Source organism: Castanea sativa, chromosome 7, assembly GCF_040712315.1.
Source record: "Castanea sativa cultivar Marrone di Chiusa Pesio chromosome 7, ASM4071231v1".
NCBI lineage: Eukaryota > Viridiplantae > Streptophyta > Magnoliopsida > Fagales > Fagaceae > Castanea > Castanea sativa.
This window is the reverse complement of record NC_134019.1, coordinates 45414480-45433490: the sequence shown is the minus strand read 5'-3', so window position 1 is coordinate 45433490 and position 19011 is coordinate 45414480. Positions and strand designations below refer to the sequence as shown.

The following is a 19011-nucleotide window of genomic DNA, read 5'->3' as shown; positions in this document are numbered from 1 at the left end:
ATGAACTGATGATGTTCATACTCGTGACAATTGACACTCAAATCAAAACATTTGTGAAGTAGAACTACGATTATGGTATAGGAGAGATTGCAAAACTTGTCAAGTTTTTAGTAAAATTGTGTTTTTGAAAACATAATTTTAATACTGTTTTTTTGGCAAAAGTTGCTACCTAACTCCTTACTTCACAAAAACCAACGTGTAACTCACTGTTACGGCCCGATTTTTTTCTAAGTCCGTTATTCTCTTTTGTCTCGTCTCCATGTTGTTGAAAGGTAAAAGAGGTATTTTAACCCACATATGGGCCCAAAGAAAAAGGTTGCAAAATGGATTTGAAGCACTTTAAAACCTCATGAGCCCACGAGTGATAGACATGCAAAGTGCAAACCAAACAAATTTGCTAAGTCTTACTTAAAATTCTGATTAGTTACCATAAATTTTACCAAAATTGCATTTTCCTTTTTTTTTTTGGGCTTAAAAGGGAAACTTTATTGAAGTGAAATAAACTTACAAACATAGAGAACAGAGTTTAAACGATAAAACAAGAGTGCTTGTTTAGCTGTTGTTTAGTATTTTGTTGTGTGTTTGTTTCTTTTCAATTTGGTTTGTACCTTAAATAAGTTTTGGTCATATATATATCCCACTGACTTAATCAATTAGATAGATTGATAAATTAAACTAGAAATGATTAGCTAGTAAATCATTTTAACAGATTGAACAATTTTTAGAATACTCTTTTCCAAGGCTCAAGAGTTGGAGTGTATATTAACTATTACTATTAGTCTATTAACATTATGTATATACATGTTATATAAAATTTAGCCAATTTTAAGCGTGTGGGAGGGGAAGAACCACAAAGAAAATAGAGGTCTAATTAGAGTAGTGAAGTGAAACTTTGAAAGGAAAAATGAGTGGGGTCGAGGAGAGAAGGTGTTTTCCAGTCCTAGAATACCAAGAAGGGTCACCATTGCACCAGTGCCACCAAGGGATACTACTCGTCCCTCACAGGACTACTACTCTTCTTCTCCATTGTCATTTTCCGGCTCAGACGATATAGAAACTGTGAACACAAACGAGATCCCAACTTGAAAAACTCAGGAAACCAAAAGAGAGTAAACCGCAGGGCTGTGCACTTTATGGAGCTAAACCCCCAAGATGCTTGGCTTCCAATTACTGAGTCAAGAAATGGAAAAGCTTACTATGCTGCTTTCCATACTCTATGTTCTGGAATTGGAATTCAATCCCTTATGCTGCCTGTTGGCTTCACAGACCTTGGGTGGTAAGCAAATATTTGGTGCCTAAGTTTGGTATAGCATACTTGATCAAGGGATCACAAGAACCATCTAAATCCAAACCTTTTCAAAACAAACTTTCTGAAGAAGTGTTTTACATAATTATGGTGTAATGCTAGTGACACGACCTTTTTTAAACTTGCTTGGGTGATAAATTGTTATTGATTTTCATATTTGCCGGGTCACCATTTTATTGCCTACTATTGATAACTTACCAACTCAATAATTGTGGAGTAAAAGAAAAAGTTGTCTGGCTTATTGTTTTGTATTTGGTGGTACAGGACATGGGGTATCATATGCTTGACTCTACTATTCATGTGGCAACTTTACACCATCTATTTGCTAGTACAACTCCATGAATCAGCTAAAACTGGAAGTTACAGTAGATACTTTCATCTTTGCCGAGCTACTTGTGGTAAGCATTCCATGCTGTATAGTGTATAAGCCGAAAAGACTTTGCCAAACTCACAAAATACTAATGAGATTTGTAACTATTTTTTATATCTCATTAGTAATTTAAAGGTACTTCTATGGTTTATTCAATGGCAGTAGATATCTTGAGCAGGGACAGAAGTACAGAACCACTTACAGTAGATATCAAGCCCTTCTAGGATTTTGGGTGCTGTTAATGCGTTTGGGTTCATTGCTTTGGCCTCTAGAGGTCACAATATTATACTAGAGATACAGGTATTATGACGCTACGGATACTATAAATTTTACTTCACAAAAGTCTTTTAAATTGATGAGTCGACTTACAAGACGCAGAGAGAGAGAGAGAGAGAGATTATTGGGCTTAAATGTATATCTGTGGGAAAATGGACTTTTTTTTTTTTAATTGGTATTTTTGCAGGCTTCCATGCCTTCAAGTGAAAAGAATCCATCACAAGTGCCAATGTGGAAGGGTGTCAAATCTGCATATCTTCTAATTGCAATGTGCTTATTTCTCCTTGCAATCGGAGGCTATTGGGCTTACGGAAATATGGTACTATTTATTTTCTCTGTTTCATATATCCCTATAATTGTTTTACAAAATCAAAATTCTCATATTGTTCTACTCCTTAACAGTTCATCAATGGTTATTTAAAGAGAAAGATATAGATTTCAATTTTTAGTTAAATAACTTCAAGTTAAGATGAAATAACAATTTTTTTTTTTTCTATTGATGAAATTTATGGATAAAATTAAGTTTTATTGATTTGTGGATTTGAAATGATTAAAAGTAAGATATTATTTCAAATTCATAATATCACAAGTGTTTTATTTGAGAAAAATCTTCAAACTCAAATCATTATGTGTTAAATTTATATCTAGCAATTTATACTAACAATCTTTCTTTGAATCCCAGTTTTTCCCTTCTCTTTGATTAATTTTCTTAAGTATATTTACTCAAGAATTAAATTTTTCTATCACGGTGACAGATACCAAAACAAGGGGGCATGTAAATAGCCCTGTTCAAGTTCCACCGGCATGAAACTTCAGAACTTGTTGTAGGATTAACAAGCATATTGCTCATACAAAGTGTTGTAAGCTCCTGCCAACTCTATGGCAGGCCAATATTTGATGGCATAGAGTCTATATACACAAGCAGGATGAAGCGGCCATGTCCTTGGTGGTTTCGAGCAATTTCCCGAGTCATTGTTGGGTTCTTCTGCTTCTTTTCAGCCATCGCCATCTCATGTTATGGAAGCCAAGTTCAAGGTATTAGTGGAGGCTTCTCATTACCTCTAACTTTAGCTCTTCCAAGTTTTATGTGGATTAAGATTAAGAAACCAGAGGCATATAGCCCAATGTGGTAGTTTAATTGGACACTAGGGTTGTTTGGAATGGCTCTAAGTGGGATTTTGATTGTGCCAGGAGTGTATGTTGTAATTGTCACTAGTATTGAGGTGAGATTTTTCAAGCCACACTAATTGAAATATTATAGGTTGGATAGTAAGGAGTAAGTTAATCTAACTCCTAAATTTTGATAATTATTGTAATATATTTGATTGTGATATTGGATAGTTCAATAATATGATACAAATAAAAAAATTAGGACTATAGTTCAATACTATGATATAAGCTTCAATAAGCTCAATAAATAAGAGATTCATTTATACGGGCAGAGAGTCTCCCAAAAACACAAGGGATTAAGCCTTTATCATTGGATAATTTTGTTTTCCAACAAGGTATTGGCCAGACCCCAAATGGTTTAAGTATTTTCGCTTCCTGTCTAACAAAATAGAAAAGAAACAAAAGCAATCTAAACAATACCTGTCCATATGCAAAGACAGAACTATGGAATCAAGCCAAATAATTTTCAACAAGGGTCTCTCTCCTACAAGCTGGAAGATATATCTTCCTGCAAATAAGATACATTTATTTAGCATTTAACACCAACAATCATTTAATTACAACCTGAAAACATTGATAGGGATTTTGCCTATGTTGCTTCAATGTCAGCAACTGAGTCAAATAAATTCAAAGGTTCATCCATTAATTGATAATGAATTACTCGAAATCTTCTTAACTATCAGATCACCTCCATTCCTGTCCTTGTGTGGTGGCCACATTCAAACTATTACCTAATCATTTTGTCACACAATTAGTCTAATGACACAACAAATTTCATAATATTTTTCACAACTGTTGAGGTGCAAGGTTGTGATTGGTATATAACAGTGATAGTGATGTCAGTGGTGGTTCCAATGAAAGTGATGTTACACTGATCACAATCTACTAACTCAACAAATTGTGAAAAAAAGTTGTGAGTCTGTCACAAGATCCTCCAAAAATCAGTGAAGATTTTAAAGTTATTATATTCAACTTCCGAAAAAATGTAGTAAATTCAAAGACATGAAGAAAATGCATACCTATACCAGTTTTACACTTTTTCAATCAGTAAACTAACACATAAGTAGATCCAAATCATCTCAGTAATTGAAAAAATGGAACAAAAGCCAAAACCTTAGGGCTTAGGTTACGAGAAGAAATATCTCTTCTTCTCTGTCTCCCAAATAACTTCCCTTCTCACCCCTTCAAAACCTTTATAAGGTCATACCTGCTACACTTATCCACAAAAAAAAAAAAAAAAAAAAGGTCATACCTACTATACAAAACTCCCACTTTTACAAGAATTGAGAGAAATGATTAGCAAGCGGTCTTATCCCCAATTATTTTGGGAGAGGTTGATTACCAAACTCAAGCCTATGACATGTTGATTTTGGTGGAATTGTAATTGTCAGAACCCCAATTGTTAGCTATGTTTACTAGTTCTTTATTTGATTAATCTCTGGCATGGTGTTTCACTAACAGCTTCTCATTACGGAGTTCATATTACTAATAACGTTCTGTATTTCTTTATGCTTATGTGTCTTTTGTACATAATGTAGTCTTGTTGCACTAAAATAGTTCTTATACTTATCAAATGATATACTGCTACCCCACAGTTCCTTGCTGCGGGTGCCAATGCTGCCAACTGCTGTGGCGGCGGCTGCCGGCTGCTGATAATAATAATAGAGTCCAACACATTCATACGGGAGGTACTTCAAATCTGTCCTACTTCATTCTTACATCAACACCTACGAGAGAAATTAATGCAATTTTTGGTTTTTGACACTGTTAATTATGGTTAATCAGGATTCCATTGTTTTGAACTTAAAGGAAGCAAAATTTCAGCTATTGCTAGTTGTTGGACTTGAGAACAATTGACCGCTATATTCTATCACAAATAGCCATGGAATTAATTATTGCTGAGTGAGCGAATTAGACTAAAGGGTTTCGGTATAGTCATGGCAAAAGCACAATAGAACAGAATTACTTAAGCTATCTGAAATCCTCATTTGAGCACATTTCGGAGTTGCTAAGTACTATACTACGATGGATTACTCTTAAAGCATCTTGTTGCTACTTGCAACATTGATAACACTTATAACATACAAAAAATTTCTGGATATTCCTGGCAATAATAACCAAATCTGTATAAAAATAAGTAGATGGCACTCAATGAAAATTTCCCCAAACCTAAATATGCATTGCCACCCACAATTACTTTCACCAAACACAGGCACAAACAGCTAAATAATCCTCCTTCCTATATACATTATAGAGTACAAAAACACAGCAAAACTATTACTATTTGAAACCATTGCATTCTCTCTAGCCACTACTGATGTTAATTTGAAAAATGGTAGGGCAAAAACTAATATTAACACTGACTTAACAATAATTTTCCTTCCATTTTCTAGCAACCAGCCAGAGGCTTAAAAGGGAAAAAAGAACCAAACAAAATGAGACTCTAAACAAAGCCAATACAGAACGAAATCAAGGAAACAAAAAAAGCTAATCATTATTGAATTTTGTCTCCACAATCCTAATTAATCAGAGTCACTGTTTGGTTGCTAAAAAATATAAGGAAAAGAAAAGAAACAACGAAAAATAAGCATAAGTGATAGTTTTAACACCAGGGTTGAAATCGCCTAGGAATATTAGAACAGGGCCAAAGACCCTAAGCATAGCATTCTCAAGCTGTAATTTGCTTATAAGAAATGCACATTGAAAAGAGAAAAACAAAACTAATAAGATTCACTTCAATTGAGCACTTTGAACTATCAATCCTCAAATGTAACTCAGCTAACTTCACCCATTCATATTGACATATTTCTTGAAAGCAAGGATGGAAACAATAACAACCTTAGTTTCAGCATCAAAAGCTTTGAGTTTCCATAGACTTAAATACATATAAAACTATAATAGACAAAGTTAATTTTCACAATGATGATGGAAAAACTGAAGCTCTCAGCTCTGCAGGTGATATAATAGCTGAAGTTAAGTCTCACATTTACTTTCCCCCATCAAGTAAAATCAGGCTCTCCATTGAATTAGCTGTGAAACCCATCCAATCAGCATCTTCAATTGCAAGAATGTTCTGATTTGGACTCTCAGGGTCAATTGAAACTGGCCCAGTGGCATTCTTAATTAGAAGTTCACCGTTATCAGTGCAGCCAAAGAAATAACCTTCCCAAACCCAAATCATTGGTACCATATATTTTCTAGTAGTCCAAGATTCAGCCACACCATACTCCTCCATAACCCATATGTGGCATAAGATACCCCGACGACCATGAACGAAAACGAAAACGAAAACAGCCAGGGATCCCTTGAACACTGCAAGTTGGTCGAAATTTACAGGCACTCCATCCAAGTGATTAGGAGGCAACATTATCTCACGGAAGCTCTCATCATTGACGTCAAAGGACAGAATGAAACGGTGGCGAATAGTGAATGCTACTGTGTGCAAAGCTCCATTCAAAAATATACAGGGTGGATGAATCTGTACAATAGTTCCAAAGGTGGGTTCATATCCTCTTAAGGACTCCATCGATATTACAACCTTTCTCCACGAATCTGTACTCAAGCTGTAAATCTCGGCTTCAGCCTCTTGTCCCACATAAAAACACACAAGTCTAAGAATCTTGAAGTCATTGTTTTGAGAATTATAAGCAAGTCCAATAACGGAGGTGGTGTCCTTGTCAGTAGCTAGAAGCTTCTTAAACATTCTAATACTTGGGTTCCACAAATATATAATGTGATTAAGATCATTATCAGGGATTTTATTGTTTTAAACTTCTGAAAGGAAGCAAAATTTCAGAGGCCACTTTTCCTATTAAAGTCCAACACATGCATATCGTAGGTACTTCAAATCTGTCCTACTTCATTGTTACATCAACACCTACTAGTAATATTAATGGAATTTTGGATTTTGGCACTGCTAAATTATGGTCAACTAGGATTTTATTGTTTTAAACTTCTGAAAGGAAGCAAAATTTCAGCTACTGTTAGTTGTTGGACTTGAGAACAAGTAACCACTATAACCTATCACATATAGCCATGGAACTAAATATTGCTAAGCGGGCCAATTAGACTAAAGGGTTTTTGGTATGGTCAATGGCAAAAGCACAGTAGAACAGAATGGCTTAGCCATCTAAAATCCCCATTTGATCATTCCTCAAATGTAATTTAGCTAACTTCACCCATTCATATTGAAAAATTACTTAAACTCAAGGATGGAAACAATTACAACCTTAGTTTCAGCATCAAAAGTACTAGCTAAAGTTATATACAAATTAAACAATACTAGCTAAAGTTAATTTTCACAATGATGGTGGCAAAACTGAAAGTGATATATAATAGCTAAAGTGAATTTTCACATTTACTTACCACCATTGAGTAAAATCAAGCTCTCCATCGAATTAGTTGTGGAACCCACCCAATCAGCACCTTCAATTGCAAGAATGTTCTGATTTTGACTCTCAAGGTCAATTGAAACCAGCCCAAAGGCATTCTTAATCAAAAGTTCACCATTATCAGCAAAGCCAAAGAAATGACCATCCCAAAACCAATCCATTTCTACCATATATTTTCTAGTCCAAGATTCGGCCACACCATACTCCTCCATAACCCATAAGTGGCATAAGACACCCTGATTATCTCCGTAAATGAAAACAGCCAGGGATCCCTTGAACAATGCAAGTTCAGTGAAAATTCCAGGCGTACCAAACGATAAATTAAAATTAGGAGGCAACATTATCTCACGGAAGCTCTCATCATTGACGTTGAAGGACAGAATGAAAACGTCGTAAATACTGGCTGCTACAGAGTGCAAAGCTCCATTAAAAAATATACATGCTGGATAAATATAAATAATTCCAAAGTCGGGTTCATACCCTCTTAAGGACTCCATCGTTATTACAACCTTTCTCCACGAATCTGTACTCAAGCTGTAAATCTCGGCTTCGGCTTCGGCTTCTTGTCCCCAAAAAGACACAAGTCTAAGAATCTTGAAGTCATTATTTTTAGAATTATAAGCAAGTCCAATAACGGACCACATGTCCTCGTCAGTAGACGGAGTAGCTAGAAGCTTCTTAAACATCCTAATGCTTGGGTTCCACAGATATATAATGTGACAAAGAGCATAGTCAACCATGCAGAACAAGCCATTACAGCTGATGGGACTGACAAAGTTAGACATAGATGAGGTGATCTTACAGACGAACATGACCAGTTATCGGCATCATCGGAGGAAGAGTTAATATCATTAAATGCTGCCAATAAAGCCTCAACCGTTACAGGACCAGCTGGACGAACCAACGGGAAGGCATTAACGCCCATTACTCCCCTAAAAACGTTACAAGAAGAATCATTAATACCCCAACGGGTATAATCCTCAAGGGTACATAAAGCCCTCACAACACCGAAACAAGGTACAGAAACAACATCACAACTTGAACTAATTTTATTTTTGACACTTCGACTATTGCCTTCTTTCATACTGACTTTGTCATCGGAGGCGTTGTGGCAGGCACCACACCGGTGACCACTCGAATAGGTTCTTACTCCCTCAAGGTCATCAGAGTACTGCCGGAAACCACCTGGACGAATCCCAGAGGAACTGACGAGATACTGCTTCATCAGTTTGGCGCCGTCTGTGGGGAACATTTTTCTCATACAACCAGAACGTGGTCCCTACCAGCTCCAGATGGAATCCAACCAGGACTCGGCGGCCTTAGCACAGCAAGTCCGAAATCTCGCAGCCACCGCCGAAGAACTTACTAGACAGAACCAAGAGATGAGACAGAGGTTACAGCAAGAAGAGAACCGGTCAAGAGCTGTCCAGGAGGACGAAAGAGATAGCCATGGAAGGAGTGACCGACGAAGAACAGTAACCCCAGAGGAACAGCATTCCGACATCCTCCAAGAGATGAGAAAGGAGATGGACGAATTAAGAAATGCCATCAAAGAAAAAACCGATCGAAGCCTGGATAAAATGGTCAGAGCAACGGACTCCTCTTTTACCATGGTAGTCCTAGAACGACCGGTGCCGGCAAAATTTCGGTTGCCTCAGCTCGAGCCTTTTGACGGGCGTAAGGATCCCCAAGATCACCTCAACACCTTCAAAACGACCCTAGGCCTTCAGCAGCCCCCTGATGAGATCATGTGTCGTTCCTTCCCCACTACGCTGAAGGGAGCTGGACGGGAGTGGTTCACAAGGTTGCCCACTTCATCCATCGACAACTTTGAGCAGTTAAGTAGTGCTTTCCTACGCCATTTCGTCGGGGGCCAACGCCCCAAGAGACCAGCGGATCACCTACTCACTATTAAGCAAGGAGAGAGGGAGACCTTGCGATCGTACGTAAAACGCTTCACTCGGGAGACCCTAGAGGTGGACGATGCAGATGATAAGGTCTAGCTGACGACATTTAAAGCAGGGCTTAAGTCCAGAGAATTCGTCGTCTCGTTAGCAAAGAATCTGCCCCGAACGATGGCAGAAATGTTATTGAAAGCCCAAAAGTACATGAATGCTGAGGACGCACTAGCGGCCATCGTAGACGAGGGGAAGCTAAAGACGGAAGGAAAGAAGGAAGACGAACGCAGGGGACAAAAGAGGGAGCGTCCGAGCCGCCGGGGAGGTGACATCGACAGACGAAAAGGCGAGAAAGCTCCACGACCGGTAAAATTCACGCCTCTAATTATGCCTGTTGACAAAATTTTGACACAGATCCAGGATCAACACCACCTAAAGTGGTCGAGGCCCTTGCACTCGTCACCAAGTGTGCGAGACAAAAGCAAATACTGCCGATTCCACAAGGACCACGGCCATTACACAGAAGATTGCCGAGATCTGAAGGGATAAATAGAAGAATTAATACAGAAAGGAAAACTTCAGAAGTACGTAAAGAAGGGGGACTCCAGTAAGTTCAGGAAGGGCGACGCGAGCCAACAAGAGCCCTCGTCCAAAAACGAGAGTCGCCAATCTCAACCACAAGAGGTGATCGGGGAGATAAGCACGATAGCAGGAGGACCTTTCATTGGGGGATCATACAAGTCCCTCAAGAAAGCATACCAGAGACAAGTAAACAGTGTCCATATGGAACCCCCATTGAAACAAAGACAGACGAACCAGGATATATTCTTCAACGAAGAGGACGCCAGGGGAGTCAGGCAGCCCCATAACGACCCTCTGGTGATAGCACTCACTATTGAAGGGTTCAACACTAAAAGGATCCTCGTCGACAACGGTAGCTCTGTAGACATCATGTACCTATCGGCCTTCCAACAGTTGAAACTAGGTCCTGGTAAATTGCGCCCGTTTGAATCCCCCCTCGTCAGCTTTAGCGGTGATAGGGTATATCCCAAGGGCATTGTGACACTAAAAGTCACAATAGGCGCCTACCCGAAGCAGCAGACCCGTCATCTGGACTTCTTAGTGGTAGATTGCCCCTCTTCATACAATGTGATCATTGGGAGACCCACGCTCAACCGATGGAACGCAGCAACGTCCACCTACTGCCTGAAGATAAAATTCCCAACCGAAGATGGAGTCGGTGAGGTAAAAGGAGACCAAGTTTTAGCCAAAGAATGCAACCAGGCCATGTTGGCTGCAGGAGAAAACCATACATGGACGATCGAGGAAGAAAAAGAAGACAACTTGGTAGCCCTGGAAACGGTGGAACTCGTGGAAGGGGAAAACTCAAAAGTGACGAGGATAGGTACAACCATAAGCACCGAGATGAGGAATGAACTCGTCCGTTTCCTTAAAGGAAATTTGGACGTATTTGCATGGAGTCATGAAGATATGCCGGGTATACCATGCTAGGTAATCCAGCACGAGTTGAAGACAGATCCTGAGAAAAAACTCGTTCAGCAGAAACGACGGATCTTTGCCCCCGAACGAAACCAAGCAATCACGGAAGAAGTTAACAGATTGTTGCAGGCAGACTTCATCCAAGAAGTTTACTATCCCGAATGGCTGGCCAACGTCGTGCTAGTGAAGAAAGCAAATGGAAAGTGGCGAATGTGTGTGGACTTCACGGACCTAAACAAGGCCTGCCCGAAGGATAGTTTTCCCCTGCCGAGGATAGATCAGTTGGTAGACTCTACGACTGGACATAAATTGCTAACATTCATGGATGCATTTTCAGGTTACAACTAGATAAAGATGGCTGAGGAAGATCAGGAAAAATCTGCTTTCATCACAAGCCAAGGACTTTACTGCTATAAGGTAATGCCCTTTGGGCTGAAGAACGCAGGAGCAACGTACCAAAGACTGGTAAATAAGATGTTCAGCAAGCAAATTGGGAGAAACATGGAGGTATATGTGGACGATATGCTTGTCAAGAGCAAAGAAGAGTTGACTCACCTGGACGACCTGGGAGAGACATTTAACACCCTCCGAAAATACCAGATAAAGCTTAATCCTAGTAAGTGTGTGTTTGGGGTAGCTTCAGGAAAGTTCTTAGGGTTTATGGTATCCCAAAGAGGGATAGAAGCAAATCCAGAGAAGGTGCGAGCAATACTCAACATGGCATCACCCAAGACCGTCAAGGAAGTCCAAAAGCTCACAGGAAGGATAGCTGCACTCAATAGGTTCGTCTCTAAAGCAACGAACAAATGTCTCCCATTTTTCAAAACATTGAAGCAAGCTTTCGCCTGGACCAATGAATGTGAGGCAGCCTTTCAAGAGCTCAAGCGTTACCTCGGTAGCCCGCCCATCTTAAGTCCCTCAAAAGCAGGGGAAAGCCTTTATTTATACCTAGCAGCATCAGCCATGGCCGTCAGTGCAGCCTTGATTAGAGAGGAAGATAAGAAGCAGCTCCCAGTTTACTATGTCAGTCAAGCCTTCTAAGGGGCAGAGGCCAGATATTCCAGGATCGAGAAGATCGTTTTCGCCCTAATAGTGGCTTCACGAAAGTTACGACCGTACTTCGAAGCACATCCTATCCTTGTAATGACAGACCAACCTATCCGAAAATCCATGAACAAGCCTGAAGCAGCAGGGAGAATGGTTCAATGGGCAATTGAACTCAGCCAGTTCGACATCGAGTACCATCCCAGAACAGCAATCAAGGCGCAAGCTCTGGCAGACTTCATAGCCGAATTCACCCTACTAGAAAATGACGACGACAAAAAAGAGGTGGAACGGTGGACGATCCAGACTGACGGATCGTCAACCCAAAAAAGGGGAGGAGTAGGGGTTATTATAAACACCCCCGATGGAGAAAAACTCCAATACGGAGTCAAATTAAAATTCCCGGCAACCAACAACGAGGCTGAGTACGAAGGCATACTGACGGGACTGAGACTTGGCAAAGCCCTCGGGATTAAGAACCTGCTTATTCAGAGTGACTCGAAGCTGGCGATAGGGCAGATCCGAGAAGAATATGAGGCGAAGGAAGAGAGGATGCAGAAGTACCTCAAGCTGATTAAATATTTAACTCGTGGGTTCGATAAGTTGGATTTTGTTCGGATCCCGAGAAGCCAGAATGCGGCAGCAGACGAGGTCGCCAAAATGGCCTCGTCCGACGAAGAACTAACGAACAGTGAAATTCTAATGGAGATTCAGAAACACCCCAGCATCGAGGAAGTCCCAGTATTCTCCGTCCAGAGCATAGGTGGCTGGATGGAACCGATCGTCTCATATCTCCAAGACGGGCATCTCCCTCGTGACTTAGCGGAAGCTAAGAAGATTAAGGCAAGAGCGGCTAGGTTTACAATTTTGAACGATACCTTGTACAAAAGAGGGTTCTCCCTGCCTTATCTGAAGTGCCTCGACGAGGAAGAAGCCAAGTATGTCGTTCACGAAATCCACGAAGGGATTTGTGGAGACCACGCCGGGCCTAGATCCCTGGTAAGCAAAGTTGTTCGCACAGGATACTTCTGGCCAACCATGCAGGCAGACGCCACGGAGCTCGTCAAGAGGTGCGACAAGTGCCAGAGGTTCGGGAATGTCCAGAGGTTGCCAGCAGAAAAGATGACGACGATTACCTCCCCGTGGCCGTTCGCACAATGGGGGATTGATATCATCGGCCCATTACCCCAAGGAAGAGGACAGGTAAGGTTCTTGCTCGTTGCTATCGATTACTTCACTAAATGGGTCAAAGCAGAAGCAATGTCAACGATCACAGAAGCAAGAATCCGTAGCTTCGTATGGAGAAATATAGTCTGCAGGTTCAGGATTCCAAGAACAATTATTTCAGATAATGGCCGACAGTTCGACAGCCAGGGATTCAGGGACTTCTGCTCGGGGCTAGGCATCAAGAATAAATTCTCATCACCTGGACACCCGCAGTCAAACGGACAAACGGAAGTAACTAATCGAACCCTGCTCAGGATCATCAAAGCCCGGCTAGACGAAGCTAAGGGCGCATGGCCGGAAGAATTGCCCAATGTCTTGTGGGCTTACAGAACGACGGCAAGAACCCCAACGGGAGAGACACCTTTCAGGCTCACTTATGGCACCGAAGCTGTAATTCCCGTCGAGGTAGGTATGGCCAGCATCAGGCGAGGAGTGTTCCATGAGGAAGACAACGACGACCAACTTTGAATCAATCTGGATTGCTTAGACGAAGTTAGGGATAAGGCCTCGGACATGACGAAGAAGTACCAACAGAAGATGAATGAATACTATAACAAGAGGGTAAAGCTCAGAAGACTAGGAATTGGCGACCTCGTCCTACGCAAGGTGACTACTGCAACTAAAAACTCCGCCCACGGGAAGCTCGGTCCCACGTGGGAAGGACCTTATAGGGTCGTGCACTACTCCCCACAAGGTAGCTATCACCTGGAGACCCTAGAAGAACAAAAACTCCCGCGACCCTAGAACATAGAACATTTGAAGAAGTACTACCAACAGATGTAAATCAAGAGTGTACCGATTCCTCAAAATTAAATGAAATAATGGTTCAAATAATGTGTTCATACAGGTACCATCAATGGGAAGTCCCGGAGACTCGCTACAAAAAAAAAAAAAAAAAAAAAAAAAAAAAAAAAAAAACTCTAAAAATTTTTGCCTAAGTAATAAGATTCCGCCTAGACGGATGTACGTTACTGACGAAGGCAAAAAAGCTAAAAATTTTGTCTAAGTAATAAGATTCCGCATAGACGGATGTACATTACTGACGAAGACATAAACCAAATTTTTGCCTAAGTAATAAGATTCCGCCTAGACGGATGTACGTTACTGACGAAGGCAAAAAGCAAAAAATTTTGTCTAAGTAATAAGATTCCGCATAGACGGATGTACATTACTGACGAAGACATAAACCAAATTTTTGCCTAAGTAATAAGATTCCGCCTAGACGGATGTACGTTACTGACGAAGGCAAAAAGCAAAAAATTTTGTCTAAGTAATAAGATTCCGCATAGACGGATGTACATTACTGACGAAGACATAAACCAAATTTTTTGCCTAAGTAATAAGATTCCGCCTAGACGGATGTACGTTACTGACGAAGGCAAAAAGCAAAAAAAAAAAAAAAAAACAAAACAAAAAGAACGCCTAAGTACAGAAGAAGGCTTAAGTAATAACGTTCCCACCAAATGAACGTACATTACTGACGGATACAAAAAAAATTTTACATATAGGAGAACATGCAAAAATAGATACGATATTATAGAAGCCTAAAAACCAAAGGCAATTGTTTGTACAAGGAAAGGAAAGAAGCCCATAAACTCTGGGCTAAAAATACACATAGAAAATTTTAAAATGTTCTGGAAATTACGCCTTACAACATATGGGCACAAAAAAAAAAAAAAAAAAGAAGATAATTTTGGCTGGTCAAGAACAGGTTTAGATGTCCGGGTCAACATCGTTCTCAGCTGGGACTTCAGGAGCAGGAGCTTTGACAACTGGAACGTCAACAGCAGGAAGATCTCCAGGACCGTCAGCAGTCGCGGCTTGTGCAGCCTCGTCAGCCGAGATTTCCCTGTCTACTTCCTCCATGTCCAACGTCTGCAGGTCAATCCCAGAAGGATGCTTGAGGCAGTACCTCCTTAAAAGCTCGAACCCTTTGAAGTACCAGCTGAAGAGCACAGAGTTGTACTCCTATGTCTGCTGGAAACCTTCAATAGCTCTGGAGGCGACGACCTTGATCTTTTCCTTCGCAGCTGCCAGCTCCCCATCCTTTTCAAGCACAAGCTGCTGCTCTACCTTCAGCTCGTCACTCAGCTTCTTGGCTTCCTCCCTGACTTGTTGGACATCCTCCATCGAAGCAATTAGCTCCCTCTTCAACTTTGAATTCTCCATCTCCAAGACCTTGGTCCGGGAAAGCGAGGACTCAACCTTAGCCTCCTGAGCAAGATACTCAGACGAAAGGTGAACAGTCTCCCCCAGCACCTAAAAAAAAAAAAAATGCATGTTAGTTTATACACGACAACATTTAGCTCAAAACAAACCAACATAAAGAACAGACGTGTATGTAGTCGCTTAAAACAATCAGGTTACCTGGACGAGCTTCTGGAGATGACGACCCATCAACTCGCTTGTGGCCATACCCGAGAACACCTTTAGGTCTTTTGCGGTCACGACGCCACGGGCCCGGTCCATCGCCAGCTTTTCGTCATCCCAAATGGTCGACGAAGAAGTAGCCTCCTTCCCCCTCTCCGCTGTATGTGGCCTCTTCGAAACGGGGGTCGGGATCTCCTCTATCGAAGTAGCCGGCGAGGCCGTCCTCGTAGTATTGGCTCCAGAAATCACGGGAGTAGCCGAAGTAATCGGTGTGAAGGAGGAAACTTTCCCTTTCACCCGAACCACTTTCTTCCCGATGGTGGACAGAGGTTCGTCCTTCTTGGATCGCATCCTCTCGTACATGCCCTTATTGAATTTAGTCGTCATCTCTGCGAAAGAGGGAAGTATTGTAAAAGAACAGAACAATTAAATACGAATATGGATTTGACGAACCCAAATACTTACTCTTCTTCCCTTCAATATTAAGACTCCGAAGGACGAAGGGAGATGGATCGGGGCCTAAGTTGTAAAAAGCGAGCGTCCTAGGGTCTACCAAGTTGTCCCAGTTCTCGATAGACTGAGAATACACAATGGCTGCCTCGACACGCTCCTTGTACCTGCTTTTTAGTTTTGGTCTCCTTTTGACTGCAAAAAAGAAAAAAAAAAAAGAAAAAAGGAAGAGATTAGCAACGATAACATCGGGTTCAACAAGAAAAGAAAAGGAAAGGATACTGACGCACCTAAAGTCGGGGTTCCCCACCGACGAAGCAATCGGGGGATATCTCCCCAATCTTGGTTAAAGGGGGTCTCAAAGTCGTCCCCTGACACAAACACAAATCTAGACTTCCAGTATCTGAAGGACGAAGGTAAGCCCTTGATGATTCTGGTTCTTCTCTCCCAAGGTACTAGCTCATAATACCCATACTCCTTCGACTCTTTCAAACGGTACAAATAAACAAGCTCGTTTACCTTGATCATATCCCCATTAGCAGCCAACCATATCTCCATACAGTTGACTACTATCCTCCACGAATTGGGCATGAGCTGCCTAGGAGCAATGCCCAAATAAGCTAAAAACTCCATTACAAATGGGTGGACGGGAAGCCTTAATCCACAAGTGAAAGCGGCCTCATAAAAGCACACTTCACCTGGGAAAAACTGATAAGCCCTCTTCTCGTCAGCAGGCCGACGAACCCGAACTCGCTCCAGGAACTGAAACCTATCCCTAAACCTACCCACAGCCTCGGAATCTAGGCCACACGCCTCCACGAGGGCATGGAAACCCTTAATTTCCCTAAAGGACGACGCGGCAGTATCCCCCTCCATAAGATCACCGCTAGACAATAACCCCGTCTCTAGATCACTAGACCTAACCTCAGACATCTGCCGTTGTTCCCTCACTAAACCCTCAAACCAATCAACTGACCGATGAAGCAGGGGAAACAAATCACCCAAAACAATGCCTAAGCTATTACTCGCAAAAATGAAACCCTCCAAATTGGGAAAAACGCCTAAAGACCCTCCTAAACGAGCAAAAAGAAAGGAAATCAAAGGGCAAGTTTCTCTAACTTCTAAACTACCGACCATGGACATCCAGATAAAGCACAGGTAAATAGGAAAGTACTGAAAAAAAAAAAACAAACAAAGAAGCAGAAAACAAAGAAAAAATCAAACATTTGCGAAGGAGAAAAAAGAGGGAAGGAAGAAAAACGGAATAGGAAACATACCTCGAAGAGAAGAAACAAGAAGTCCAACACGCACCAGCTCAGAGGAAAATGGAGAAATAGGTGAGAGAGAAAAAGCTGGGAGGGACAAACTGAGAAGTAGAAAAAAATGTAAGATAAAGTAAGGGAGAAGAAGTTTAAAAACCAAATGAAGGTGAAATTGAAAATCGGCGGGAAACCCAAGGGACATAATTCTCCGCCAACCACATCATGCCACGTGGCCACAACCCACGTAACGCCGCCACCACGCATTCAATGCGGCACGGAATCCCAAGAGCAAAAAAAAAAAAACTGTTCGGTTTCCACGATCGTCACTAACGACTGTGAAACCCGGGGGGCATCTGATGGGACTGACGAAGTTAGACATAGACGAGGTGATCTTACAGACGAACATTACCAGTTATCGGTGTCATCGGAGGAAGAGTTAATGTCATTAAATGCTGCCAATAAAGCCTCAACCGTTACAGGACCAGCTGGACGAACCAACGGGAAGGCATTAACGCCCATTACTCCCCTAAAAACGTTACAAGAAGAATCATTAATACCCCAACGGGTATAATCCCCAAGGGTACATAAAGCCCTCACAACACCGAAATAAGGTACAGAAACAACATCACAACTTGAACTAATTTTATTTTTGACACTTCGACTATTGCCTTCTTTCATACTGACTTTGCCATCGGAGGCGTTGTGGCAGGCACCACACCGGTGACCACTCGAATAGGTTCTTACTCCCTCAAGGTCATCAGAGTACTGCCGGAAACCACCTGGACGAATCCCAGAGGAACTGACGAGATACTGCTTCATCAACAGCAACCATCTATGTTGCATTTGTCAAAAAAAGAGGGGATTTCACACCTAGAAACCTGGGTCAATGTGCGGTCGTTGTTGCAAACAGCCGTGCAAAATTTTTTAGAAGATGATGAAGATGAACTATTCTTATCCTTTGTAGTATATAGCAAATACCCACTATGAGTGTTTGTGGATTTCAATGATTCGGATTGGTTAAGGTTGAGCTTCAAGTGTTTGGTAATGAAAGGGGGGTCAGTGATGATGGAGTCACATGATTTAGAAACGCACCTGAAGCGGGTTAAGGATTTCACTGGGAGATGAACCAGGATGTCTTCCACGACGTCGTCTGGAAGAAGCTCACGCCTTGTTGTCGTAGTAGTCTGAGACATCAGGAAGATTCACGAAGGGACCAGGTTTAAGGTTTTAGGATTTTGTCTGTCTGTTTGTTTCCTCTTTTTGGAAACAAGAATTTATGTTGTTGTTAACTAGTCATACATAACATAATTAAGAAAGAGAAGAATGAAGACATTAGGGTAAGTGAATCTGAATGGAATTTGATCTGTGGTGTCCTAGGCTAAGCCTAACCTAAAAGCCCAATAATATATTTTTTGACACAAGATATTAGGATAAGTTTAAGGTTTTAGGATTTTTTTTTTTTTTTTTACTAGTATTATGCTTGTGCGATGTACGGCTTAATTAAAATTCATATGTAAAAAATTATTTTATTAATTTACTTAAAATATACTACTTCATCACACGCGCTTTGTACATGTAATGAGGCTCATTTTTTTTGTAGGTGTTTATTATTATTATTATTATTATTATTATTATTATTATTATAAAGGAACATGAGGTTAGTTTTGGTTGTGTACATGAGGAAGAGGGAAGTTTTATAAAACATGAGGTAGTTCTCTTTTTCAATCAATTTACAATTTTAACTTCA

At 41.0% G+C, this 19011-nt stretch overlaps 1 protein-coding gene and 1 pseudogene across 1 annotated transcript; one reads left to right on the top strand and one right to left on the bottom strand.

Annotated features, from left to right (window-relative positions):
• Nucleotides 1-1133: 1133 nt before the first annotated feature.
• On the top strand, nt 1134-3199 carry LOC142644556 (lysine histidine transporter-like 8; annotated as a pseudogene).
• A 3726-nt stretch (nt 3200-6925) lies between these two features.
• Nucleotides 6926-18532, bottom strand: LOC142643661 (F-box/kelch-repeat protein At3g23880-like). Its single transcript, XM_075818360.1, has 3 exons — nt 18094-18532; nt 10916-10919; nt 6926-8272 (listed from the first exon to the last, which is right to left on the bottom strand). Exons 1-3 carry the CDS (start codon nt 18455-18457, stop codon nt 7480-7482), a joined length of 1161 nt encoding a protein of 386 aa, XP_075674475.1. The 5' UTR covers nt 18458-18532; the 3' UTR covers nt 6926-7479.
• Nucleotides 18533-19011: the final 479 nt, after the last annotated feature.